The sequence below is a fragment of the Salvelinus namaycush genome, chromosome 11 (assembly GCF_016432855.1).
Source record: "Salvelinus namaycush isolate Seneca chromosome 11, SaNama_1.0, whole genome shotgun sequence".
NCBI classification, from domain to species: Eukaryota; Metazoa; Chordata; class Actinopteri; order Salmoniformes; family Salmonidae; genus Salvelinus; species Salvelinus namaycush.
This window is the reverse complement of record NC_052317.1, coordinates 6678614-6706500: the sequence shown is the minus strand read 5'-3', so window position 1 is coordinate 6706500 and position 27887 is coordinate 6678614. Positions and strand designations below refer to the sequence as shown.

Sequence of the window (27887 nt, the reverse complement as noted above, 5' to 3'; positions counted from 1 at the left end):
TCAATTGCGTTCTATATTTATTGCAATGATAAGATACAGATATACAATTCAATTATATTCCAAATATTGCAAGAGACAGTCTCTCTGATATTGATCCAAATATGAACAACTACATGACTAAAGACATTTTGACCAGATAGAACATGTATTTTGATGGGGAAAAGCAGCATAGTTTAATACTACAATATACAACAGACTGTGCACGAAGAACACTCAAAAGAACAATTCGAGATTTTCATGAAAAAGCCAAAATTCATAATACAGCTACTGGCACCTTGCTTTCCAGAAGACATCAGGAAACAGAAAAGCAATTAAAACAAAAATACTTAGAAAAAGACAAAAAGCTACACGATGTGCAGTTGTTAGTAGTATACGTGTCCTGTAGAAGAGCTTCACGCTGTTGAGAAGAGTTCAGGGAAACACGTCGATGAAGAAACCAGTTGGAGGCCTAAAAATCGGAGGTTAACATGCTCTTCGAACAGGAAAGCAAGACTGAGTACTTGTACCCCTTTTCACACTAGTGAGCCTGAACAGAGATGTACTGCCGCCGGTCTGGTTACACTTCCAGCATGGTACCAGGAACAAGCCGGCACTACAAAATAGTGTGATATGAGTGTCTCGAAGATACTCCTCAGTCGACTACATTGGGTCGATCTGTGTAGGGTGCGTGATATCAAAGCCATCGAGTGACTTTTTCCCCCCTTGCTCTCACAAGTTCTGCTCTACCATTCCACTGTGGGGAGAACTTTCCACCCAGAGCATTTTGTGTGGAACAGCAATATAAATGTTATGCAAGCCACTGCCAATGAGTTTCTCAACCACTATTTCATCATTCACTATTCTTACGTGACTTACAGTAAGTAGACAAATGGACAAACTAGCTACATTACTCTTCACACATTCAAAGAAATGACAGTGTAAAATCGATCAATATAAAATAAAACAAAATTAGGTAGCCCATCTGATCCACACATAACATAACCCACATTTCTAGTGTTTGAAAGTACCCAATTGAGTACAGTACACTCTTGACAATATGCCTATTGGAGGTCAAAATTATAGCAAAAAAGGTTTAATAAAAATACAAATAAATTATGAAAAGAAGTCTTGATACCAAAAACCTAAACAAAAAGGTTTCTGTTCAGGTTGAACAAAGTAGGTTCATAATCTCTCAGACTAAGTTTGTGTGTGTGTGTGTATATATATATATATATATATACACACACACACACACACACACACACACACACACACACACATTTGATATATCAATAGATATCATTATATAAATGATACATTTATCTATTTTATCCTCACTATGAGTAAAAAATGTGACCTTACGAATGGACAGTCTTGGACCACAGCCCACATAATGCAACAATTGAGGAGAATTGGACCACGACCCCATTTGGTTTCAAATGGAGTCTCCATGCATTCACAGGGGTCTTCATCGTCGTCTGTTAGCTTGACTAGAATACCAATGAAGGCAACGCAACAAACGCAAATCATGAAAGGATGGGCATCCGAGTTGAACTGACGTTCAAAAGGTTTGGAATCTGACACTAGTTACAAAAATGAATAATTGTACCAGAATCCCTTGCTGACACTTTTGACATGTCTTCTCGTATGAAAACTGCATGCATTGTAACAACAACTTACGTGTTTGGCACTATTTCATCTTGACGCCTCATTCTAAAATGGTGCATACGAACCTCAAACCGTTTTTCAATTCTATCTTTGCTGTCTGCATATGTGTGGCCTCAAATAAAAGTTATTCTAGTAAGGAATATTTTAGATGATCAGTTTTACACTTAAAACGAGTCCCACTGCTCATGGACACTACTCTTATGTAATGGACATGACTCTTGCGAAACTCTGATTTTGTGTGTGTGCAGAACTGCAGAACTGCACCACGATCATTATCAACCATACAAACAAGCATTTCTCATTGAAAATAGAAAGTAATGCCAAAAAAAACTAGGCTGGGGGAGAAACTACAGATTCTGGTCCATCCAGATTAGTTATATTGGCGCAGCCAGCGGTTGGTCAATTGTAACGTGATGGCTGCCTATGAGAGATCAGATTCTGGCTTTAGTCCAAATAAAAGAGCTGAACCGTGTACAGGAGGGCCACTGCTAGTACAGGACACTTGGCCCAGTTGTGTGACAATGGTCCAAAGGAAAGGGTTGGTTTGAGTAGGGAAAACGTGCCTCCTGGACACAACACTGGGCTTAACTTAACTTTGATTGTGCCAATCACACATCTTTCATAAGACCACAGTCAGGATTTGAGGGACAGGTAGAGAAGATGGCAGTATTTCTCCTGGCAAAACAAGGATGCCATAGTTCTATAATTCCCTCATCTGTGGAGATGGACTAAACTTTGCCTCACGTACAAAAACAAGACATACAAGTGACCATTGTACACATAACATGTAGAGCAGATGAGTCTTTCTGAACTAGGATGATATGGGATAAAGTCATAACGTAAGTACCAAAAAAATTGGGAAAACATCGGGAGAACTATCGTGACAACTTCCTCAGACAAGCACGTCTGTTAAGTTAGTTTGCATTTCTCAGTTGAAATCATTTCAGAACCACAATAAGGCGTTTTTTTTCTTCTCTCTTCTCTTTTCCATTGTCATAGCCGTTTGCTTCGTTTCACCGGTGTCAATACCAAGACAGACGTGGTACAGTATAGTTAGTGGAAGATCGGAGCAGACAAGATGGGGAGGTGTCTCCTCAGCGAGGTTGAGAGAGGACCTGGAGGAGATCCTTCAGAGGAGGAGAAGGTGGTGGTAGTGATAATGTTTATGTTTGAACAGACAAGGGCTTTGCCTCACCGTCTCCCTTTTCCTCCACTCCTCTTTCCCCCTCTCCTTCCCCTTCCGTGTGCTGCTCCAGCTCTTCGCGGGTGATCATCTCAAAGTCGTTTCCGTTGCTGTGCTGCGAGCCCTCGTCCTCCCGGCGGTCGCTGTCCGTGTCCGAGTGGCGCTCGGCGGCGCTCGTCAACGTCCCCGCCGCCTCAGTCACCTCGCTTTCTTCCGTCCCTTTCGGCGCTGTGCCCTCACCCTCTTCTCGCTCCACCTCTCCTTCCTCCTCTTCCTCCCCACCATCACCCTTCTCCTCGCTGTCCGACTTCTGGGCCTTGGCTGCGTCTGCATCGGTGGTCTTGCCTTCTGTCTTGTCCGGGCTCTTCTTGCTGCAGCCCCGTGGGCCCTTGTACTCGTGCGTGTAGAGCGGGCGGAAGGAGTCGATGAAGCCCACGTCGGCAGTCAGGTTGGGCAGGAACCAGAAGTGGTGGCGACCGCCCGTCACCAGCCAGATGATCAGGAACAGGATGCAACGAGCTGATGGGAGACAAACAAAAACAATGTCAAATGGCATTGTAATGTTAAGGTAAGAGCCTGGAAGTAACATCATTGGTTCTGAGGGGAGGTAATGAAGTCCTATGACATCAACTTTGGTGCATTGTTACCAGTTTTGACTAGGGTAAACAAGTGGTAAACTTACCAGGGCTACGTTTCCCAAAAGCATCTTTAGGGCTAACTTCATTGCAAGAACCTTAGTAGCCGCATCGATAAATCTCTGAGCTGTTCCCCAAAATCAGTGTTACTGAAGTTGCACTTAAAACGCTCGTTATTTACCGACTGCCTCAGACCACTCGTACAATAGCTAAGCGAGACGTGAGATAATTTGCCTTTGTTCACAGAAGACCTCCGCTAAACAGAATCAAGAACGATATGTGTGTGTGTATATAATGTGTAACATGCGCAATGACTTGCCAAATCTACAATTTAGTGCATTATTATAGGGTAAGCAGGAGAATAAGCCGCCTCAATATTTGCAGCAATATGGGTGATAATATACACCACATTACCAAAAGTATGTGGACACCTACTCGTCGAACATCTCATTCCAAAACCATGGGCATTAATATGGAGTTGGTCCCCTCTTTGCTGCTATAACAGCATCCACTCTTGTTGGGCGATTATGCCTGTTTTGCAGTCAGCCATCCAATTCATCCCAAATGTGTTCCATAGGGTTGAGGTTAGGGCTCTGAGCGGGCCAGTCAAGTTCTTCCACACAGATCTCAACAAACCATTTCTGTATGAACCTCACTTTGTGCACAGGGGCATTGTCATGCTGACACAGGAAAGGCCTTCCCCAAACGGTAGCCACAAAGTTGGAATCGTCTAGAATGTCATTGTATGCTTTAGCGTCAAGATTTCCCTTCACTGGAACTAAGGGGCCAAGCCCGAACCATGAAAAACACCCCCGGACCATTATTCATCCTCCACCAAACTTTACAGTTGGCACTATGCATTGAGGCCGGTAACGTTCTCCTGGCATCCGCAAAATCTAGATTCGTCCGTTGGACTGACAGATGGTGAAGCGTGATTCAGCACTCCAGGGAACGCGTTGCCACTGCTCCAGAGTCCAAAGGCGGCGAGCTTTACACCCCTACAGCCAACGCTTGGCATTGTGATCTCAGGCTTGTGTGCGGCCATAAAAATCAATTTCATGAAGCTCGCAACTAACAGTTTTTGTGCCGACGTTGCTTCCAGAGGAATTATGGAACTCGGTAGTGAGTGTTGCAACCGAGGACAAACTATTTTTACGCACTACAGGACTCAGCGTTCCCTTTCTGTGAGCTTGTGTGGCCTACCACTTCACAGCTGAGCCGTTGTTGCTCCTAGACATTTCCACTTAACAATAACAGCACTTACAGTTGACAAGGGCAGCTCTAGCAGGGCAGAAACTTGACGAACTGACTTGTTGGAAAGGTGGCATCCTATGACGGTGCCACGTTGAAAGTCACTGGGCCCTTCAGTAAGGCCATTTTACTGTCAATGTTTGTCTATAGATATTGCATGGCTGTGTGCTCGATTTTACACCTGTCAAGGGGTGTCCACATACTTTTGTGTGTACACTACTATTCAAAAGTTTGGGGTCACTTAGAAACGTCCTTGTTTTTGAAAGAAAAGCAATTTTTTTGGTCCATTAAATTGATCAGAAATACAGTGTAGACATTGTTAATGTCGTAAATGACTATTGTTGCTGGAAATGGATGATTTTTAATTAAATATCTACATAGCCGTAGAGGCCCATTATCACAACCATCACTCCTGTGTTCCAATGGCATGTTGTGTTAGCTAATCCAAGTTAATCAATTTAAAAGGCTAATTTATCATTAGAAAACCCTTTTGCAATTATGTTCGCACAGCTGAAAACTGTTGTCCCAATTAAGGAAGCAATACAACTGGCCTTCTTCAGACTAGTTGAGTATCTGGAGCATCAGCATCTGTGGGTTCGATTACAGGCTCAAAATGGCTAGAAACAAAGAACTTTCTTCTGAAACTCGTCAGTCTATTCTGGTTCTGAGAAATTAAGGCTATTGCGAGAAATGGGGCGGCAGGTAGCCTAGTGGTTAGAGCGTTGGACTAGTAACTGAGAGGTTGCAAGATCGAATCCCCGAGCTGACAAGGAAAAATCTGTCTTTCTGCCCCTGAACAAGGGAGTTAACCCACTGTTCCTAGAAAATTAGAATTTGTTCTTAACTGAATTGCCTAGTTAAAGGTAAAGGTAAAAGAAAAAAGAAACTGAAGATCTCATATAACGCTGTGGGCCATTGGAACACAGGAGTGATGGTTACTGGAAATGGGCCTCTGTATGCCTATGTAGATATTCCACTTAAAAAATCTGCCCTTTCCAGCTACAATAGTCATTTACAACATTAACAATGTCTACACTTTATTTCTGATCAAGTTGATGTTATTTAAGGGACAATAAAAACGTGCTTTTCTTTCAAAAACAAGGACATTTCTAAGTGACCCCAAACTTTTGAACAGTAGTGTATATATATATATATCTATATATCTATATATATATATATATATATATATATCTCTATATCACACCAGTTAGTGCAAATACAGTGCCTTCAGAAAGTATTCACACCCTTTGATGTGTTTCACATTGTTGTTACAGCCTGAATTTAAAATGGATTAAATAGCGATAATGTCAAAGTGGAATTATGTTTTTCCTAAATGAATTACAAATGAAAATGAGTATAAGTATTCATCCCCTTCGTTATGGCAAGCCTAACAACTTCAAGAATAAACATTTGCTGAACAAATCACATAATAAGTTGCATGGACTCACTCAGTAACAGGCTTTAACATAATTTTTGAATGACCTCATCTCTGTACCCCACACATCCAGTACAATTATCTGTAAGGTCCCTCAGTCGAGCAGTGAATTTCAAACACAGATTCAACCACAAAGACCAGGGAGGTTTTCTAATGCCTTGCAAAGAAGGGCACCTATTGATAGATGGGTACAAATAAAAAAGCAGACAATGAACACCCCTTTGAGTATGGTGAAGTTATTAATTACACTTTGTATCAATACACCCAGTCACTACAAAGATACTGGCGTCCTTCCGAACTCATTTGCCAGAGAGGAAGAAAACCACTCAGGGATTTCACGCTGAGGCCAATGGTGACTTTAAAACAGTTACAGAGTTAAATGGCTGAGATAGAAGAAAACTGAGGATGGATCAACAACATTGTAGTTCACTCCACAATACTAACCTAATTGAAAGGAAGCCTGTACAGAATAAAACTATTCCTAAAACATGCATCCTGAATGCAACAAGGCACTAAAGTAATACTGCAAAAAATGTGGCAAAGCAATTCACTTTTTGTCCTGAATACAAAGTGTTATGCTTGGGGCAAATCCAATACAACACAATACTGAGTACCACTCTCCATATTTTCAAGCATAGCGGTGGCTGCATCATGTTATGAGTATGCTTGTAATCGTTACGGACTGGGGAGTTTCAGGATGAAAAAAGAAACGGAATAGAGCTAAGCACAGGCAAAATCCTAGAGGAAAACCTGGTTCAGTCGGCTTTCCATCAGACATTGGGAGATGAATTCACATTTCAGCAGGACAATAACCTAAAACACAAGGCCAAATCTACACTGGAGTTGCTTACCAAGAAGACAATGAATATTCCAGAGTGTCCGAGTTACAGTTTTGACTTAAATCTACGGCAAAACCTGAAAATGGTTGTCTTACGATGATCAATCAACAACCAATTTGACAGAGCTTGAAGAATGTTGAAAAGAATAAATGGGCAAATATTTTACAATCCAAGTCTGCAAAGCTCCTCGAGACTTACCCAGAAAGACTCACAGCTGTAATCACTGCCAAAGGTGATTGTAACACGTATTGACTCAGGGGTGTGAAGACTTATGTAAATGAGGCATTTCATTTTCAATACATTTACAAAAAAAATCTAAAAACATGTTTTCATTTTGTCATTATGGGGTACTTTGTGTAATGGGCGAGACATCAAATTGAATCTATTTTGAATTTATGTTGTCACAACAAAATGTAAAGGGGTATGAATACTTTCTGAAGGCGCTGTAGATACAATATAGTGTTAATGCATATGATTGTGTTGACTCCCAATAACCAAAGTATTGGGAGAAACAGTTCTGTAAAGAACTTAAAACGGTGTCAGCTCCACTAAGTTCCATTGGGCCCAGATCAACTATTAAAAGGGTAAAGAACAAAACATTTACATTTACATTTAAGTCATTTAGCAGACGCTCTTATCCAGAGCGACTTACAAGTACATACATTCATACTTTTTTTTTTGTACTGGCCCCCCGTGGGAATCTAACCCACAACCCTGGCGTTGCAAGCGCCATGCTCTACCAACTGAGCCACACGGGGCCCAAAACAAACGTTTTATTGGAATTTCATGTAAGGGTTGGATAGGTGTATTAGCAATATTGTGATATATTCTACCTAGCATATTAGGAGAACATGTTGGAAGTACCATATTGATTGAAACTACCCAATCTTTTCAGGTTGTACACAAGTGTCTAGAGCAGGGATGGGCAACGTTGATGGGGGTGGGGGCTCATTGACTCGTGCAGTCAGAGTCTGCCTTAACCTTTTGGGGGGCTTAAGCGGAATGTGGTTCAATCAAGGCTGGAATGAAAACCCGCAGACACTCGGTCCTTATATTTGAGTAGCACACGATTAATGAATTAAATCAGTCAACACAAACGGATATTGAAACAATAAAAAAAAATCTAACTGCAATAGAGCTTGCTGGGAAATATGATGGGTGTGGTTTTGGTTCAAAGTGAATTGCATGAGTTTCAGGCGAGTTAATTAGGGTAAAACTAGGCCCTCAAAATAAGGCCTTATGAAATGCGTATGATATGTTCAAATGTAAATGTATGATAACATTCACTTCGGGTCTCACTTGGTGAAGTCCATAGGACACAATAAATGTATGAATGCAACAACCATGTCTCTTTCACTAACAAATACAGTCATGGGTTGTATCTCTACAATTTACTCACATTTTTTACACTGGAGAATTCTGTGAATACTAATCCAAAATTGTTTTTTTGCTGCTGAAATGGGTTAATTGAGTGACTGACATAAGAGAAACTGCTGATGCACAACCCCCCCCCAAAAAAGGGGTGTTTTCTTTGTCACTTACCAACAGCTAACAGCAGTATACTGGCCACGAAACAGCCTGCTGCCACGCTCAGGTAGTACACACCCACACGCATCTCAGCCGGCCACAGTGGGAAAAGAGTGGCCGCAATCACTGCAATTACTAGAAACACAGAGACAGACACGCCTTAGTACAGTGGAAAATAACCATTGGTATTCTCTTCTTTACCAATTCAGTCGGTTTTCAGTCATTTGTGTGAATGACAGTTTAATCAGGTAGTTTAAAAATTTCAACAAAATGTAACGTTCTAGGTAATTAACACTACAATGCCACTCACCCAGAATCAGTCCCATGGCAAAGGTTTTAAAATGGACTGGATCATAGATCCAAACAAACACCTGGGAAGTGGAGTAAACGTCAATTTTACATTTCACCTTAAATATTTGTTTATTTGGGAGGGAAAAAATCTGAATTTGCCACGATTCACCGGTTTCAGATATTACATGGTGTAGTCAGTGCATGTCACATTGAACCATCTGCCATCATATGATAACAAGCTAGCCTAGCAAACTGACGTCACAAAGAATTTGGGTCTTATCATGAAACGTCATGGAGAATGTGTCTCGTAAAGTGCACCCTCAAACAGTTATTTTGTGAAATAACCTTTTTTCTTGGAATTCTCTCAAATGCCACATGGAAACACGAACACCAAAGTGCTGAATTCATGTACAGTTGAAGTCGGAAGTTTACATACACTTAGGTTGGAGTCATTAAAACTCGTTTTTCAACCACTCCACAAATTTATTGTTAACAAACTATAGTTTTGGCAAGTCGTTTAGGACATCTACCTTGTGCATGACAAGTCATTTTTCCAACAATTGATTAACAACAGATTATTTCACTTATAATTCACTGTATTACAATTCCAGTGGGTCAGAAGTTTACATACATTAAGTTGACTGTGCCTTTAAACAGCTTGGAAAATTCCAGAAAATGATGTCATGGCTTTAGAAGCTTCTGATAGGCTAATTGACATCATTTGAGTCAATTGGAGGTGTACATGTGGATGTATTTCAAGGCCTACCTTCAAACACAGTGCCTCTTTGCTTGACATCATGGGAAAATCAAAAGAAATCAGCCAAGACTTCAGAAAAAAAACATTGTAGACCTCCACAAGTCTGGTTCATCCTTGGGAGCGATTTCCAAACGCCTGAAGGTACCACGTTCATCTGTACAAACAATAGTACGCAAGTATAAACACGATGGGACCACGCAACCGTCATACCGCTCAGGAAGGAGAAGCGTTATGTCTCCTGGAGATGAACGTCCTTTGGTGCGAAAAGTGCAAATCAATCCCAGAACAACAGCAAAGGACCTTGTGAAGATGCTGGAGGAAACAGGTCCAAAGTATCTATATCCACAGTAAAACAAGTCCTATATCGACATAACCTGAAAGGCCGCTCAGCAAGGAAGAAGCCACTGCGCCAAAACCGCCATAAAAAAAGCCAGACTACGGTTTGAAACTGCACATGGGGACAAATCTTGTACTTTTTGGAGAAATGTTCTCTGGTCTGATGAAACAAAAATATAACTTTTTGGCCATAATGAACATTGTTATGTTTGGAGGAAAAGGGGGGCGGCTTGCAAGCCGAAGAACATCATCCCAACCGTGAAGCACGGGGGTGGCAGCATCATGTTGTGGGGGTGCTTTGCTGCAGGAGGGACTGGTGCACTTCACAAAATAGATGGCCTCATGAGGAAGGAAAATGATGTGGATATATTGAATCAACATCTCAAGACATCAGGCAGGAAGTTAAAGCTTGGTCGCAAATGGGTCTTCCAAATGGACAATGACACCAAGCATACTTCCAAAGTTGTGGCAAAATGGCTTAAGGACAACAAAGTCAAGGTATCGGAGTGGCCATCACAAAGTCCTGACCTCAATCCCATAGGAAATTTGTGGGCAGAACTGAAAAAGCGTGTGCGAGCAAGGAGGCCTACAAACCTGACTCAGTTACACCAGCTCTGTCAGGAGGAATGGGCCAAAATTTACCCAACTTATTGTGGGAGGCTTGTGGAAGGCTACCTAAAACATTTGACCCAAGTTAAACAATTTAAAGTCAATGCTACCAAATACTAATTGAGAGTATGTAAACTTCTGACCCACTGGGAATGTGATGAAAGAAATACAAGCTGAAATAAATCACTGTCTACTATTATTCTGACATTTCACATTCTTAAAATAAGGTGGTGATCCTAACTGATCTAAGACAGGGAATTTTTACTCGGATTAAATATCAGGAATGGTGAAAAACTGAGTTTAAATGTATTTGGCTAAGATGTATGTAAACTTCTGACTAAACTGTACATACGAAAACGCTCAAACTGTACACTTTCTCTGATTCAGAGGGGTTGGGTTAAATGCAGAAGACACATTTCAGTTGAATACATTGTTGGTCAACTGACTAGGTATCCCCCTTTCCCTTTCCTTCAAAGCGGATATTACAAATACCTCTGGCTAAAGACGTTCTCATCTACATGTCAACTGAGACATGCTCACTTTCCCAGAAATTCTCGCGTTCATATTTCCCTACCTGTTATCCGAAGTTACCCTGTGTTCCAACTCACCTCATTCCCATCCAGGAAGAGCTGGTCCTCATGAGGCTCCAGTTTGAACTTCTTCTTGGCATCTTTTTTCTTCTTTGGCATTCCGGGGCTATCATCCTGAACAAAAAGACACAGCAAGATCAGACCCAGAAATATGACTGATCCATGTCTACGACGAGACTGCTTCAGTGGTCTACTACAACATGCTTATGGCCCACGTATTCACCGAATTTACTCACACTCTTCTCCTTCTTTGCATCTGAAGCCTCGGCATCCTTGGAATCCTTCTTCTCTTTCTTCCCCTTCTTCTCCTCCTCCTTGCCGCTGTCGCCCTTAGCCTTCTCCTTTTCTTTCTCTTTCTCCTTATCTTTCTTGATGTCCTTCTCTGGCTTCTTCTTCATGACTTTCAGTGCGCGGTGGAAGAACTGCTTCTTCAGTAGCCTGAACAAGGAAAGCAGAAACCGTGTGGTAGATAGTTACTCTCGTGTGTAGGGTGGTAGTTAGTCTAGTGTAAAGTTGTAGTTAGCTAGTGCAGTGTTCGTGAAGTCAGTGTAGGGTGGTAGGTAACGGTAAATAGTCAAGTGTATAGTCAATGTGGTAGTAAGTGTGGTGTAGCGTGGTAGTGATATTAGTTAGTCTAGTATACAGTGGTAGTGATGGTAGTTAGTCTAGTGTGGTATGTAGTTGAAGGTAGGTGGGTCCCACCTATTGCAGTAGTCCACCACAGAGTCTCTGGTGGTGAACACAGCCTCCTCTCCCTTCTTGGCCTTGGCCCACTTGGAGTCCAGCAGACAGTCTACTGCCTTGGAGGCTGACATGGGGAAACCGGCAACATGTTCAAACATACAGACAAGACATGGAGATACTGAGTGTTGAAACTCAATGCCTATCATGCCATGTCAACAGCTGATGTGTGGGACCAGTTATCAGAAGGCTCAATCCAGATCAAAAGTATCCTTTGTTGTCTCAATCCTGTTTATAAAGAGACAGTGATGAAATATTCCAAACAATTGTTGTGGGATCATAGACAATATCTTGGTTGTAGCATGTGATGTGGTATATAGAGCTTTGGTCTAGTTTTGTCATCAAGACTCATCCAAAAGCAAGGGGGGGCATAGGCTCACTTAAAACAATTATTTTGTTCTGGGTGAACGTTCTGAAATCCTGGCCCCTGGGGATATGATGTGTACAAAAGCTACTCTCCACAACAGACACAGAAGCTCACACAGACATTTAACCCACAACTGGGCAAACAACATTTACTGACACTGTTGAGAGCAGCAGCTCTGCTATGGGGCTAACATTGAAAAGGTACTAAAAACTTGATAGGATGTCATTCTTTGGCCGAAACAAGTAACCCTCTTTGAATCTCGTATTAATCCACATCTTCATTTGAGACAGACCAAATGGCACAGTTCTAAGCAATCTTGTATCTATACCATTTCAAGCCAACCCCATGGCTTGAATGTACAAAACATTAGGAACACCATACGAACATTGAGTTGCACCCCCTTTTGCTCTCAGAACAGCCTCAATTCATTGGCGCATAGACTACAAGGTGTCAAAAGCCTTCCACAGGGATGCTGGCCCATGTTGACGCCGATGCTTCCCACAGTTGTGTGAAGTTGGCTGAAATGTCCTTTGGGTGGTGGACCGTTTGTGATAAACAGGAGAAACTGTTAAGTGTGAAAAGCCCAGCAGGGGTGCAGTTCTTGACTCTCAAACCGGTGCGCTTGGTACCTCCTACCAGACCCTGTTCAAAAAGGCACTTAAATCTTTTGTCTTGTCCATTCACCCTCTGAATGGCACACACACAATCCATGTCTCAAGGCTTAAAAAAACCTTCTTTAACCTGCCTCCCCCCCTTCATCTACACTGACTGAAGTGGATTTATCAATAAGGGATCATAGCTGTCTCCTGGATTCACCTGTTCAATCTGTCATGGAAAGAGCAGGTGTTCCTAATGTTTTGTACACTCAGTGTAGAGGGTTACCTACTGATCACAGCATGTTTGTGTTGGAGACTGTCTGGTCTGAAATCCCACAGCTGAGGCCATGAACTGATTCATGTCAATGTCAAGTTTGATTTTGAAAATATATCTTATTGTAATTCTGGCTTTTCAAACTAACACAGACATTTAGATAATTACTGAAACTTGGTTAAAGTCTGTGCCAGACACTGATGTGTCTCTGAATGGATACAATTTTTATAGATCTGACAGATGTGTGTGTGGGTGTCACCATATTCATAAAGAACAACTTGCATGTTGCTGTGTGTATATCCACCTCAGTCTACAAACTTTTTGAATATCTTGTCCTAAATGTGGGCCTGGGTAATAATGCCCAACTAACATCAGTGGGAATTTATCGCCCTTCCCAATAGACCTTAGCAAATTGTCTGACTTGCTGTCTAACTACGGTGAATCTGAATTATTAACATTGGGTGATCTTAACCTGGATTAGTTGATGCCAGTATCAGACAGACTGAAATACATTTGCACTGAGCTAAATTAACTCAACTGATAACTAAACCAACACGCCCCAACTTAAAAACGCCATGAAAAATCTACTCTTTTGGATATCATTCTGACAAACACCCCTTATAAAAGTATACAGCCAATGGAGTCTTTGCTAACGAGCTCAGTGACCATTGTCCCATTGCCTGAATTAAAGATACTAAGCTATCTAAATCGTGTCCATGCATTATTACAAAGAGACATTTCAATGACCAGCATTTCCTGTATGACCTGGTTGGGAGGGTGTGTTGTCCTCTATCTCCGATTCGGATTAGGTCCTTACATGTTTTACCTCTCTGTTTAACTCTGATGCAGATAAGCATGCCCCATATAAGAGATTAAGGGTAAAAGACAGCTATAACCCTTGGTTCACACATGAATGATCTGAAAGATTTCATGAAAGAAACTTAGCTTGGGCTAAGGCTAAATTGACATTCTACCTCAAAGGCAGTCCCTCAGATATTCAAGAAATAGACGTCTTACTCTGGTTAGAATAGCAAAGTGAACATACTTCTTGAATTGTGTATATGAGGGGCTGAAATCTCCCCCCCAAATTGCCCCAGCAGGTTAAGACAGCCTCTGGTCCCATAACAGACAAAATAGACCACATTTGTGGTGCTATATTTAACCATTTTGCCTCAGCTGGCTGAGATGAGATTCAAATAGATATTTTAAATAATGGTTTCTGAAAATAGCACAAGTTCCACTAGAAGGAGTCCTTTATTAATCTCTAAACAGACAGCAGAGACTGATGTACTTCAAGGCACTCTTTTTTCCATTTGAACCATTTTGTGTCAATGATGTAAAGTGCCTTGTAAAAAATGTATCAAAAGATATCCACTGGAGTTGATTCGCTTTACCGCTTTCTACTGCAGCTTTCTCCCCCAATCCCCGCTCACTGTAGAACCTTTGACCAGCATTCTTTATTTAACAATTGCTTCTGGTGCAATCCATAATATCTGGAAGGGGGTACATGTCCTCCCTTTTTACAAAAGGTTGAGAGGCTTCTGACCTAGACAACTACCACCCAATTTCTAAACTATCTTGCAAAAATATTGGAATCACTTGCAAACTCTCAGCTAAGAACTTTTTAACTTCAAATTATATTCTTAATGTGTACCAGTCTGGTTTTAGAACTGGACATAGCACCATGTCAGTCTTAAATGACATTCAATTGCTTAGATCATAAGAATCACTATGTTGCCATATTTATAGACCTATCCAATGCTTTCAACACTGTCAACCATTCCCTACTCATTCAAAGGTTGTATGAAATGGGCCTCGACCAGGTGTCTTGCAAGTGGTTTGGGAGCCATCTGTCAGACAGGACACAATGTGAGCTTTCTGATGGTGTCAAGTCACCTCGATATTACTAAAGGTGGTCCCGCAGGAGTCGATTTTGGGACCTGCCCTCTTTCTTATCTATATAAATAATATTGGTCTATCTGCAAAACGTGTAACGTTCATCTATATATAGATTACATTTATCTACGCTATTGCCCCTACCAATTTTGGCACCCTGCAGAAAGCCCTTGTGAATTTAAAAATTAGTACTTAAATGTGGGGGGGGAATAAATGTATGCTGTTTTCTAATTATTGTAGAAATATTTCAGATGGCTTACCCATTTATGCATTGGATGGTTCTTTCATAGAGCAGGTTCCGCCTACACATATCTGGGCTTTTGAATTTACAATAATTTGATGTTAAAAAAAAAATGAATTAGCTAGTTATGATGAGATTTAAATGTAGGCTTCTTTTATAGAAATAGATCATGCCTCCTTAATTAGGAGGAAACAGACTGACCAAAAGTATGTGGACACTAGGGTTGTACATTTTGGGGAATATTCTGGTGGAAACTTTAGCGGCACTATATGGGAATTAACGGGAATATATGCAATTAATATCATTTAAATGATGTTTTTTTTAATTGAATATATTTACCATATCATATGGAGACAGAAACCATATGAGTAGACAATTGCAAATGATTAAATCCTTCCAATACAATTTTTTTTATTTATTTTTTAACAATTTAGTTACGAATTAAATTACTTGACTTCACATGGGATGATTTCACTAAACAACAAAAGGGAATATTGAATGATCACCAATGATCCCATCACATCTCCCCAAAAACAGACTATCATCTGTAAAATGATAGTCTGGAAACTAAAGCTTTGGTTGTCTTCCTCTCACTCTTCCATGTCTTCTCCCTAGACCTCCTCAATGTCCACCTCTTGAACATCAGACTCTGAGGCCTCATCTTCACTGTCACTTTCCAACCCTGTTGAGGATGACTCGTTGTCAGGCTCAAAAAAACCCAAATTTGCCCGGATGGCCACCAATTTTTCAACCCTTGTATTGGTCAGCCTGTTGCATGCTTTGGTGTGTGTGTTCCCAAACAAGGACCAGTTGCGCTCTGAGGCGGCTGCCATATTGCATCTCCATCCCAAAGCCTTGCTTGGAAGTGTCCTTCGCCAGACTGCCAAGAACCTTGCCCTCATCCAGGCCAAGGTGGCGAGATACGGTAGTGATGACACCATAGGCCTTGTCGATCTCTGCACCAGACAGGATGCTCTTGCCAGCATACTTGGTGTCCAACATGTACGCTGCGGCATGCAAGGGCTTCAGGCAGAACTTTTCATGCTTTTTGATACATTTCAGAACTGGAGCAACAGTGAAGTGGGCATGACAGTACAAATTTATTCTCTTACATTCTCTTACAAGCAGAGTCTGAACATCAGACAGGATGCCATTGTCTCAATCCGTGCAATGGCTACTGCTATTGGTTTCAGGAGTTTTAGGCTGCTTACCACTCTCTCCCAAAATACATCATCCAGGAGGATCCTCTTGATGGGGCTGTCCATATCGGCAGACTGTGATATGGCCATTTCGTGGAGACTCCTTACCCTCCAGGAGACTGTCAAACATGATGACACCAACACCCCAACGGGTGTTGCTGGGCAGCTTCAAGGTGGTGCTCTTATTCTTCTCACTCTGCTTGGTGAGGTAGATTGCTGCTATAACTTGATGACACTTCACATACCTAACCATTTCCTTCGCTCTCTTGTAGAGTGTATCCATTGTTTTCAGTGCCATGATGTCCTTGAGGAGCAGATTCAACGCATGAGCAGCACAGCTAATGAGTGTGATGTGAGGGTAGGATTCCTCCACTTTAGACCAAGCAGCCTTCATGTTCGCAGCATTGTCTGTCACCAGTGCAAATACCTTCTGTGGGCCAAGGTCATTGACGACTGCCTTCAACACATCTGCAATGTAGAGACCAGTGTGTCTGTTGTCCGTTGTCTGTGCTCTTGTAGAATACTGGTTGAGCGATGGAGATGTAGTTAATTATTCCTTGCCCACAAACATTTGACCACCCATCAGAGATGATTGCAATACAGTCTGCTTTCTCTATGATTTGCTTGACCTTCACTTGAACTCTGTTGAACTCTGCATCCAGCAAATGTGTAGATAAAGCATGTCTGGTTGGAGGGGTGTATGCTGGGCGAAGAACATTCAGAAATATCTTCCAATACACATTGCTTGTGAGCAGAGGTGAACCAGTTGCATACACAGCTCGAGCAAGACATTAATCAGCATTTCTCTGACTACGTTCCTCCACTGATTCCAGGAGGATCATGAGCTGTTGCTATCGATAAGGTGTCTGATTCATCATTTTCACCTCGAATAGAAGTAGAGGGACTTTTGTCAGAGGTTGCTTGTTGTGAGCGCTGAGGGAACTTTATGCACTTGGCCAGATGATTCTGCATCTTTGATGCATAAAAAAATAATTACATGTAAAGATCAATAGTTAAGCAGTTAGATAAACAACTCCTAAAGAAGATAAATGTTTTAAAATTAAACATGTATGGAAACAGGTGAATTAATACTCCTCAGTTAGCAGGCTCAAGCAAGCTAAAACCCACATGGTAGGAAAAACTAACTAGCAGAAATTGTTAAAAAGTTATAAATTATTTAAACACTTATATCCTGCCTGTTTGTCCCTGTCCGTGGGTATCGTCAGACAGGGCCACAGTGTCTCCCGACCCCTCCTGTCTCAGCCTCCAGTATTAATGCTGCAATAGCTTGTGTCGGGGGGCTAGGGTCAGTCTGTTATATCTGGAGTATTTATCCTGTCTTAACCGGTGTCCTGTGTGAATTTAAGTATGATCTCTCTAATTATCCCTCTCGGAGGACCTGAGCCCTAGGACCATGCCTCAGGACTACCTGGCCTTGCTGTCCCCAGTCCACCTGGTCGTGCTGCTGCTCCAGTTTCAACTGTCCTGCCTGTGGCTATGGAACCCTGACCTGTTCACCGGTCATGCTACCTGTCCCAGACCTGCTGTTTTCAATTCTCTAGAGACAGCAGGAGCGGTAGAGATACTCTCAATGATCGGCTATGAAAAGCAGACTGACATTTACTCCTGAGGTGCTGACCTATTGCACCCTCTACAACCACTGTGATTATTATTATTTGACCCTGCTGGTCATTTATGAACATTTGAACATCTTGGCCATGTTCTGTTATAATCTCCACCCGGCACAGCCAGAAGAGGCCTGCCCCACCCCTCATAGCCTGGTTCCTCTCTGGGTTTCTTCCTAGGTTCCAGCCTTTCTAGGGAGTTTTTCCTAGCCACCATGCTTCTACACCTGCATTGCTTGCTGTTTGGGGTTTTAGCCTGGGTTTCTGTACAGCACTTTGTGATATCAGCTGATGTAAGAAGGGCTTTATAAATACATTTGATTGATTGGACTTTTCTGTAGGCTACTATTCACTAGTTAACAAAAACTCATGCAGGTCATATAAAATATAACAATGCATTCGGAAAGTATTCAGACCCTTTTACTTTTTTCTACATTTTCTTACATTACAGCCTTATTCTAAAATGGATTACATTGTTTTCCGCCCTCAAGAATCTACACACAATACCCCATAATGACAAAGCAAAAACAGGTTTTTAGAATGTTTTGCTAATTTATTAGAAACACATTAGATAACAGCCTCGAGTCTTCTTGGGTATGGCGCTACAAGCTTGGCACACCTGTATTTGGGGAGTTTCTCCCATTCTTCTCTGAAGATCCTCTCAAGCTCTGTCAGGTTGGATGGGGACCGTCACTGCACAGCTATTTTCAGGTCCCGAGTCTGAGGTCCTGAGCGCTCTGAAGCAGGTTTTCATCAAGGATCTCTGTACTTTGCTTCGATCCTGACTAGTCTCCCAGTCCCTGCCGCTGAAAAACACCCCCACAGCATGATGCTGCCACCACCATGCTTCACCGTAGGGATGGTATTGGCCAGGTGATGAGCGGTGCCTGGTTTCCTCCAGACATGAAGCTTGGCATTCAGGCCAAAGAGCTCAATCTTGGTTTCATCAGAGCAGAGAATCTTGTTTCTCACGGTCAGAGTCCTTTAGGTGCCTTTTGGCAAACTCCAAGCGGGCGGTCATCGGCTTTTTACTGAGGAGTGGCTTCCGTCTGGCTACTCTACCATAAAGGCCTGATTAGTGGAGTGCTCTCTGACCAAGGCACTTCTCCCCTAATCTCTCAGTTTGGCTGGGCTGCCAGCTCTAGGAAGAGTTGGAAAAAGTTTGGCCACAGTTTGGCCACTCCTTCCTTCTTCCATTTAAGAAGGAAGGAGGCCACTGTGTTCTTGGGGACCTTCAATGCTGTAGACATTTTTTGGTACCCTGGCATGAACACAATCCTGTCTCTGAGGTCTACCGACAATTGTTCGACCTGGTCTTTGCTCTGACATGCACTGTCAAATGCGGGACCTTATATAGACAGGTGTGCACCTTTCCAAATCATGTCCAATCAATTGAATTTACCACAGGTGGACTCCAATCAAGTTGTAAAAACATCAAGGATGATCAATGGAAACTGGATGCGCCCGAGCTCAATTTAGAGTCTCATAGCAAAGGGTCTGAATACTTACCTTATTTAGGTATCAGTTTATTTTTAATACATTTGCAACATTTTCTAAAAACACGTTTTTGCTTTTTCATTATAGGGTATTGTGTGTAGATTGATGAGGACGTATTATTTTTTATTTTAATCTATTTTAGAATACGGCTGTAATGTTACAAAATGTGAAAAAAATTGAAGGGGTCTGAATACTTTCTGAATGCACTGTACCTCTAGTAACTTTTTCAACTGATACCGGGGAGACCTTCAGACGAGTCTTGTGAGACCTGTGGGCTCCCTAGAGCAAAACAACCGACACGTACGTGTTCGTGAGAGTCTATTGTGTAGCCCAAACTGAAAGACAGAAGTTGGCTAAGACATTAAGAAAACCCGCTAAGCCCTCCAACATTTTCAACCGCTCTCTGCAATACCTAAATGTTTAAAGCAGACCACATAGTCCCTGTGCCCAAGATCGCCATGGTAACCTTAAGGCAAATATTAGTCTATTGTATTCTATACATGCTGGTTTTCGTGGGATATACCTGAGACATGAAACAGATAGGTGGGAGGGCATTACAGGCTGTCGCCAATTTATTAAAGTGCAATTTGCCTAAATGGGTAATGGAAACACTTCAGCCACTACTTTGTTATTCAACACTAGGTTTTCGCGACACTAGGTGTTCAATTGTGACGGCATTACGTCCAGCTGTTTTTAAATCGACAAGATCGTTACATGGAAACGCAACCTAGCAGGCAATAGTCGCATCCATTTTCTATGCTAACTTCCTAAATGTCGACCAAAGAAAAGCTTACGGAAACATATTTACTGACCGATGAAGTAGTCCACCCGATGGCCCATCATGTTAGTGGATTTGGTGGGGCAGTTGAAACGGAGGAACTTGGCCACTGCCTTCTCCTCCTTGGTGGGCTCGCTCACCTCCTACACACACACACACGTGAGGAAGGCACAAAATAAAGTAGGGCTAAATGTTATCCTTTCTCTACTTCTACAGAGCATTGTAAATAACTTCTATATCAGACCAGTGAAGCAGATCGGCCAGTTAACCCAGGGCAGGGGTGGGGTTTAGGTCAAGTTGTAGAAAACTCCCACTCACTTCCTCACACGCAACCCAGTAGCAGTTACATAAATGTCCAGGTTCCTGCAGGGGTGGGAGTTCCTTCCCCAGCACACCTTAACTGGACTCACCTGCACCCTAATCAGTTGATTCCTTCTTTGTATTATCCTCATGTGTGGAACAAACAAGGAAGAGGTGAAGCGAGAGGTTTTACTCATCCCAAAATCGGTTCACGAAAATAGGCCCACGAAGTGAGGATCTTTTTTTAATGGAGGTCAATGAGTGTCGAATTTGGTCAACAAAAAATGTAATTGCTAATTTGCAACGTGAGGCTTATTTAATCTAATAGAAGCTTCGTAATGGTTAGGTTGTTACGAATGTAGTGATAAGTAAAACGCACGTGGCATTTCGGGAACTTTGAAAGAAAAAAAAAGGTCTTCATATCGGAGTTGTCTGTTGTAATAGAGATGGATATAACCCGTTTTAGCGTGGACATTGCCATTTAGGGCTTCCACCATTTTAAAGTAAGTATTCCTAGGAGCTGGGAGCGATCAGCCAATGAAGAAGAAAATATACTACTTTAAAATGGAGATAGCCTCAATGGCGCTGCTAATGCTGTCACAGACGCTATAATATGCGTTCTCTATCCCTATGGCCTGTTCACACGAGTATATGCCCTTTCATTGGCTAGAATGGTCCAACCTGATCTTGACCCTTCCCACCTGCTTTCCATCTTTGAGGACATGTATTTCCATTGTTAGAGCAGTCCCGTGTCTATCTAGTCAACATTATAGACAATCTTAGGTTGGAGTTATATGCAAGCTGGCGAGGGGTCCAAAAAGTGAGTAGTATCGTGATATCACAGGTATCCTGCTATTGACACACGTTGAATTATGCAACAGAATGTGACAACCGTAATTAATGAGGCAGTCTAGACAGCGCAGGTGAGTGCAGGTAGGCCTACACATGGTACGTTTGTGGTTACAGCCCTGTTCCACCACTTTGTTAATGTTTGCATATATGCAAATACATTCAGAGTATAACAAACATAGGCTTGACAGAAACAGGAACCCCATCACTGTCTGCACACCTCAGCTCGCCATCGCGGCAAAATAACATTTTAAAACTGATGGAGATGCAGACGGACGGAGAGAAGCAGCTGATTAGGATAACGGCTGGTTTGGGAAAGCGTGATATTGGATGAAGAACTCATTCCGATATGACATCACGCTCTGGACTTGGTCTGATATTCTATTTTTAGGACTCGTAAGAATGCATTCTGTGCTCAGTCATTCATTTCGATATGAGAAACTTACACACTTATCCATTTGGGGGTGGTAGTGTTAGATTGCCAACTAACACACATTGTGTGTGTAATAATTTGCGCTATTGAAACACCTACTCATTCCAGGGTTCTGCCTTTATTTTACTATTTTCTACATTGTAGAATAATAGTGAAGACATCAAAACAATGAAATAACACATACAGAATCATGTAGTAACCAAAAAACGAAACAAATCAAATTATATTTTAGATTTCAGATTCTCCAAAGTAGCCACCCTTTGCCTTGATGACAGCTTTGCACACTCGTGGCCTTTTTCTCAACCAGCTTCATGAGGTAGTCACCTGGAATGCATTTCAATTAACAGGTGTGCCTTGTCAAAAAGTTAATTTGTGGAATGTCTTTCCTTCTGAATAAATTTGAGCCAATCAGTTGTGTTGTGACAAGGTAGGGGTGGTATACAGAAGATAGCCCTATTTGGTAAAAGACCAAGTTCATATTATGGAAAGAACAGCACAAATAAGGAAAGAGAAATAACAGTCCATCATTACTTTAAGACATCAAGTTCTATGATGAAACTGTCTCTCAAGAGGACCGCCACAGGAAAGGAAGACCCAGAGTTACCTCTGCTGCTGAGAATAAGTTAATTAGAGTTAACTGCACCTCAGATTGCAGCCCAAATAAATGCTTCAGAGTTCAAGTAACAGACATCTCAACATCAACTGTTCAGATGAGACTGTGTGAATCAGGCCTCCATGGTGGAATTCCTGCAAAGAAACCACTACTAAAGGAAACCAATAAGAGCAGCCTTGCTTGGGCCATGAAACATGCGCAATGGACATTAGACTGGTGGAAATCTGTCCTTTGGTCTGATGAGTCCGAATTTTAGATTTTTGGTTCCAACCGCTGCCATGGTGAGACGCAGAGTAGGTGAACAGATCTCCGCATCTGTGGTTCCCACTGTGAAGCATGGGAGGTGGTGGTGTGATGGTGCTTTACTGGTGACACTATCTGCGATTTATTTAGAATTCAAGGCAACTTAACCAGTATGGCTACCACAGCTTTCTGCAGCGATACGCCATCTCATCGGGTTTGCGCTTAGTTGGACTATCATTTGTTTTTCAACAGGACATCAGATGCATCAGATGACCTTGCCTCCACAATCACCCGACCTCAACCCAATTGAGATGGTTTGGGATGAGTTGGACCGCAGAGTGAAGATAAAGCAGCCAACAAGTGCTCAGCATATGTGGGAACTCCTTCAAGACTGTAGGAAAAGACTTCCAGTTGATTACCTCATGAAACTGGTTGAGTGAATGCCAAGAGTGTACAAAGCTGTCATAAAGGCAAAGTGTGGATACTTTCAAGAATCTAAAATATATTTTGATTTGATTCCGTGTGTTATTTTTGTTTTGATGTCTTCACTATTTTTCCACAATGTAGAATGGTAAAAATAAAGAAAAACCCTGGAATGAGTAGGTGTCCAAACTTGACAGGTACTGTACATGCAACTATAATTCACTTCTTAACAATAAACTGCAGCATTATTTCGACCACAGGATGCTTACCGAGTTGCATTCCAAATTTCCTAGTCAGGAACAAAGTTTGTTAAGTGCAGTGAGTGATGACACAGCCCCCAGAGAAGGTAACGTTAGTGATCACACAGCGGGAAAATTTCTCCTTCTCAAAACCTATTGGATGAGAAAGCCAGAGGCCCCCCCCCGCCCCTCTGACCTTCTCCTCCAATGGGTTTTGAGAAGGAGGCGAAAAGAGGCGACGCAAGGAGTATGCAACAGATTCTCCCAGGGGGATCTACAAGATTCACATGGATGACCTATTTTGAGATCAAAACTGAGAATATCGGCAAAGTGACAAGTTTGTATCCCCTGTGTATTTATTCTATATTGTTTAATAGTAAGAAACCATCTACATCCATACCACAATTTGAAGCCTACAAAAGACCAACAGACCGTTTCTAAATTAAAGGTCAAAAGGCTACCCTCCTCTCAACTTGTGTTACCTCCCACCCATCCCTTACCAGGTTCTCTGCACAATTTTTCATGGTAACGCAAATGGGGGAAGGGTAGCCAGACAACCGACTTTCCAAGGCGGCCTACCAAGCAGCCACCCATTTCTCCACCCTGACCTCCACCTGAACTCAAGCCATCCAGGCCTCCACCCAAACCATCCAGACTCCAACCCAGGCTAACCAAGCGACCAACCCATCCCTTACCAGTGGCCAAACCTTCCCCAAGGCCCACTGCATGCTTCAAGTTTGCCAGTTAGCAATACCAGGCCCCGGCTCGGCTACACCAGGCCGAGTGTAGGCCGAAGCTCCTGTATAGTTTGAATTGCCATCTTTATTCTGTTTGTCTGTATACTATGGTAATTACAATATGCTAATATCTGCACTCACACATGATGCAGGAATGTGGCTTTGGTCACACCACATCCAAGCCTAGTGTAAACAGAAAACTAGCAAATTTGATGTTGAGATATCTCACTAGACATATTTTGCTCACGTAAATCCACCATTACTTCCAACAAATAGCAGCTCCTGTATAAAGTTTGTCTCACTAGTCTTAACTAAACATAACCCAATACAGGAGAACACCAGAGCCCCCTGGGCCCACTTAGTCCCCACTAAGCTGCCCACGTTAAGGCTTTGGCAATATACCTTTTATACTGCATACCCCGCAGGGCCTGCGGAGGTGTGTGCTACACCACTGCTTATAAATATAAATTAAGTATAACTACAAGAAATCTAAGATGTGTCAAAAAAATTATATGCCAACTTGCTAGCTAAGTGGCTAGATGTCAAGATCAAGCTTCTTGGTTACAGCAGAGACATTCAATCCCCTCCTGTATCAAGTTCCCTGTTAACTAAATTAACTAAAATATTGATTTATATACAGTACCAGTCAAAAGTTTGGACACACCTACTCATTCAAGGGATTTTCATAATTTTTTACTATTTTCTACATTGTAGAATAATAGTGAGGACATCAAAACTTTGAAATAACACATTTGGAATCATGTAGTAACCAAAAAAGTGTTAAACAAATCAAAATATAGTTGATGCGATTCGTCAAAGTAGCCATCCTTTGCCTTTATGACAGCTTTGCACACTCTTTGCATTCTCTCATCCAGCTTCATGAGGAATGATTTTCCAACAGTCTTGAAGGAGTTCCCACATATGCTGAACACTTGTTGGCTGCTTTTCCTACACTCTGAGGATCAACTCATCCTAAACCATCTCAATTGGGTTGAGGTCAGGTGATTGTGGAGGCCAGGTGATCTGATGCAGCACTCCATCACTCTCCTTCTTGGTAAAATAGCCCTTACACTGCCTGGAGGTGTGTTGGGTCATTGTCCTTTTGAAAAACAAATGATAGTCCCAATAAGCGCAAACCAGATGGGATGGCGTATTGGCTACACCAGGCCACGGCTCGGCTACACCAGGCCGAGTGTAGGCCGAAGCTCCTGTATAGTTTGAATTGTCATCTTTATTCTGTTTGTCTGTATACTATGGTAATTACAATATGCTAATATCTGCACTCACACATGATGCAGAAATGTGGCTTTGGTCACACCACATGCTAACTATATTTTGATCTGTGGCAGCAATGATGGTTAAGTGTGCCTTTCATTCTAAATAAATCACTGACAGTTTCACCAGCAAAGCACCCCCAAACCACCATGCTTCACGGTGGGAACCACACATGCAGAGATCATCCGTTCACCTACTCTGCATCTCACAAAGACACAGCGGTTGGAACCAAAAATCTAAAATGTGTACTCATCAGACCAAAGGACCAATTTCCACCAGTCTAATGTCCATTGCTCGTGTTTCTTGGTCCATTGCTCGTGTTTATTTTCCAAAAGCAGCCAACAAGTGCTCAGCATATGTGGGAACTCCTTCAAGACTGATGGAAAATCATTCCAGGTGAAGCTGGTTGAGAGATTGCCGAGAGTGTGCAAAGCTGTCATAAAGGCAAAGGGTGGCTACTTTGAAGAATCTCAAATGTAAAATATATTTTGATTTGTTTAACACTTTTTTGGTTACTACATGATTCCATGTGTTATTTCATAGATTTGGTGTCTTCACTATTATTCTACAATGTAGAAAATAGTAAAAATAAAGCAAAACCCTTGAATGAGTAAGTGTGTCCAAACTTTTGATCGGTACTAATATATATATTCGTTATTTTTATAGCTCCGCTTGTGTCCATATTCAGTAATACTATACACCTCGGTATGGTACAGAAACGGTACGACGAAATATGAAAATCTGGATACCGCCCAACCATAGCCAACGTCTTGGCCAAGTCCCAGTAATCTGCATGCTAGCTAGCCAAACAAAAGTCTATCAGACCACATAAATAAAGGTCAAAATCTGAACAATCATGTGAGGATAATCAGATAGAAGCCAGATTAGAATAGCCATTAGCCCAAACAAAGGAAGCCATGTTTCAAAGTTCATACATGTGCATCCAGGTATACTTTTGCGACTGAGTCAATTTATTTTAATAACATTATTTAATACGTGTTATTAGAGCCCCATGCAGCTTTTGTTCACTGTATGTGTAATAAATCACTGTGTGTGTTTGTTTTGGCTATGCTCGCTTTAAGTTCACTTCACTCATCGTGGTAAAGCAACATTGCAAGCAGTTATTCCTGAATATTATTACACCACCATGAGTGAGAGAGCACGCAAAAGGGAGGTAAAGGAATAGATAGAATTCTAGCTGTTGCATAATAATGACATGAGCTGTTCTTTCAGGCAAAAACTGCCATAAATGAGATATGGGTCTGCAATTTTATGAAATTTTACGACTACCAGCCAAGCTGTCTGTTTCAGCTGTTGTTGATGCATGTCAACCGGTTTCATTATCTGACAATGACCACCAGAAGGCCTAATTGCTTGTAATCTTAGCACTACAGTGAGGTATTTTATCGTCATCATCAGGTTTGTCGCGTTGAAGCGTGTTATGAGTTTGTCTCAAACAAAATTGAGACGGACTCACACCCAACAGTACACTTGTCAAGCCTTGCTGGTAAATCCTGATACTATCTACGTTTAGTTAAGTTACGTCATCGATTGGAAAATAAGAAATTTACTATTTTCGTGCAGCCATCAAACATCAATGAATGAGGATGTACTGGTACATCATTTACATTTGGCTTGCTAAACAGTATTTATGCATACCAAAACACTCAAACACGCCTGCACATTTGGTTACAACCGCAACTTTGCCTGCTTTAAGTTAGCTAACTACTGTCATTGGTGATGGTAGCTAGTAAGACACCGAGTTTCGCTAAAAGCTGTTAAAAAGTAGCTTAAGTGTTTTGCGCTAGCGTTCAATACATGAGGTGTATTCATTAGTCGTTTTCCGTTGAAAAACGGAAGCATACAGAGTAAACGTAACGGAGGGGACATACCTGTATTTGCCCAATAAACTCGTTTTCGTTTGGAATAAACGGTTTCCGTTCTGTTCAAAACGTTTTGCAACGGAAACCGAATACTACACCCCTGGTTTCTGTGATACCCCGACACAGTGAAATATTCGGGTTACAGATAACGGTCTACATAGAACATTACTTCCTTCAAAATAAAATATTTCGGTGGCTAGCAAGCTAACGTTAGCTAGCTACCTGCTAGTTGCAGCTTTTCGCCAATCAACTGCATCGATTCACCAGCAAGATTATCTTCATATAAAACCAGCAAGATTATCTTCATATAAAACATATTGCCATGTCCAAAATGAGAACGGTTTTCAACTCTGTAATATATCAAACCAAATATTATCTTCTTCCAGTTAGCGTTAAAAAGATTTTACCTGGATCCGTTTCTTATGCCTCCTGCGCTCCGCCATGATCCTCCAACACTGCTCGTCTGACGTGTGTTCACGTACGGGTAGTATCGCGATAGCAAAAATTATCTTCGTTAGGGTTTTACGGCGGACTACATCCAAAAGTTGTATTGCTGCCACCTACTGTGCGGGATAAAA

The 27887-nt window shown here is 41.8% G+C and overlaps 1 protein-coding gene across 1 annotated transcript; it reads right to left on the bottom strand.

Moving 5' to 3' along the window:
• Positions 1-27776, bottom strand: sec62 (SEC62 homolog, preprotein translocation factor). Its single transcript, XM_039003676.1, has 8 exons — positions 27717-27776; positions 20349-20457; positions 11803-11908; positions 11337-11538; positions 11119-11214; positions 8828-8888; positions 8533-8652; positions 1-3349 (listed from the first exon to the last, which is right to left on the bottom strand). The coding sequence occupies exons 1-8, from the start codon at positions 27750-27752 to the stop codon at positions 2811-2813; spliced, it is 1269 nt and encodes a 422-aa protein (XP_038859604.1). The 5' UTR covers positions 27753-27776; the 3' UTR covers positions 1-2810.
• Between the last annotated feature and the right edge of the window lie 111 nt (positions 27777-27887).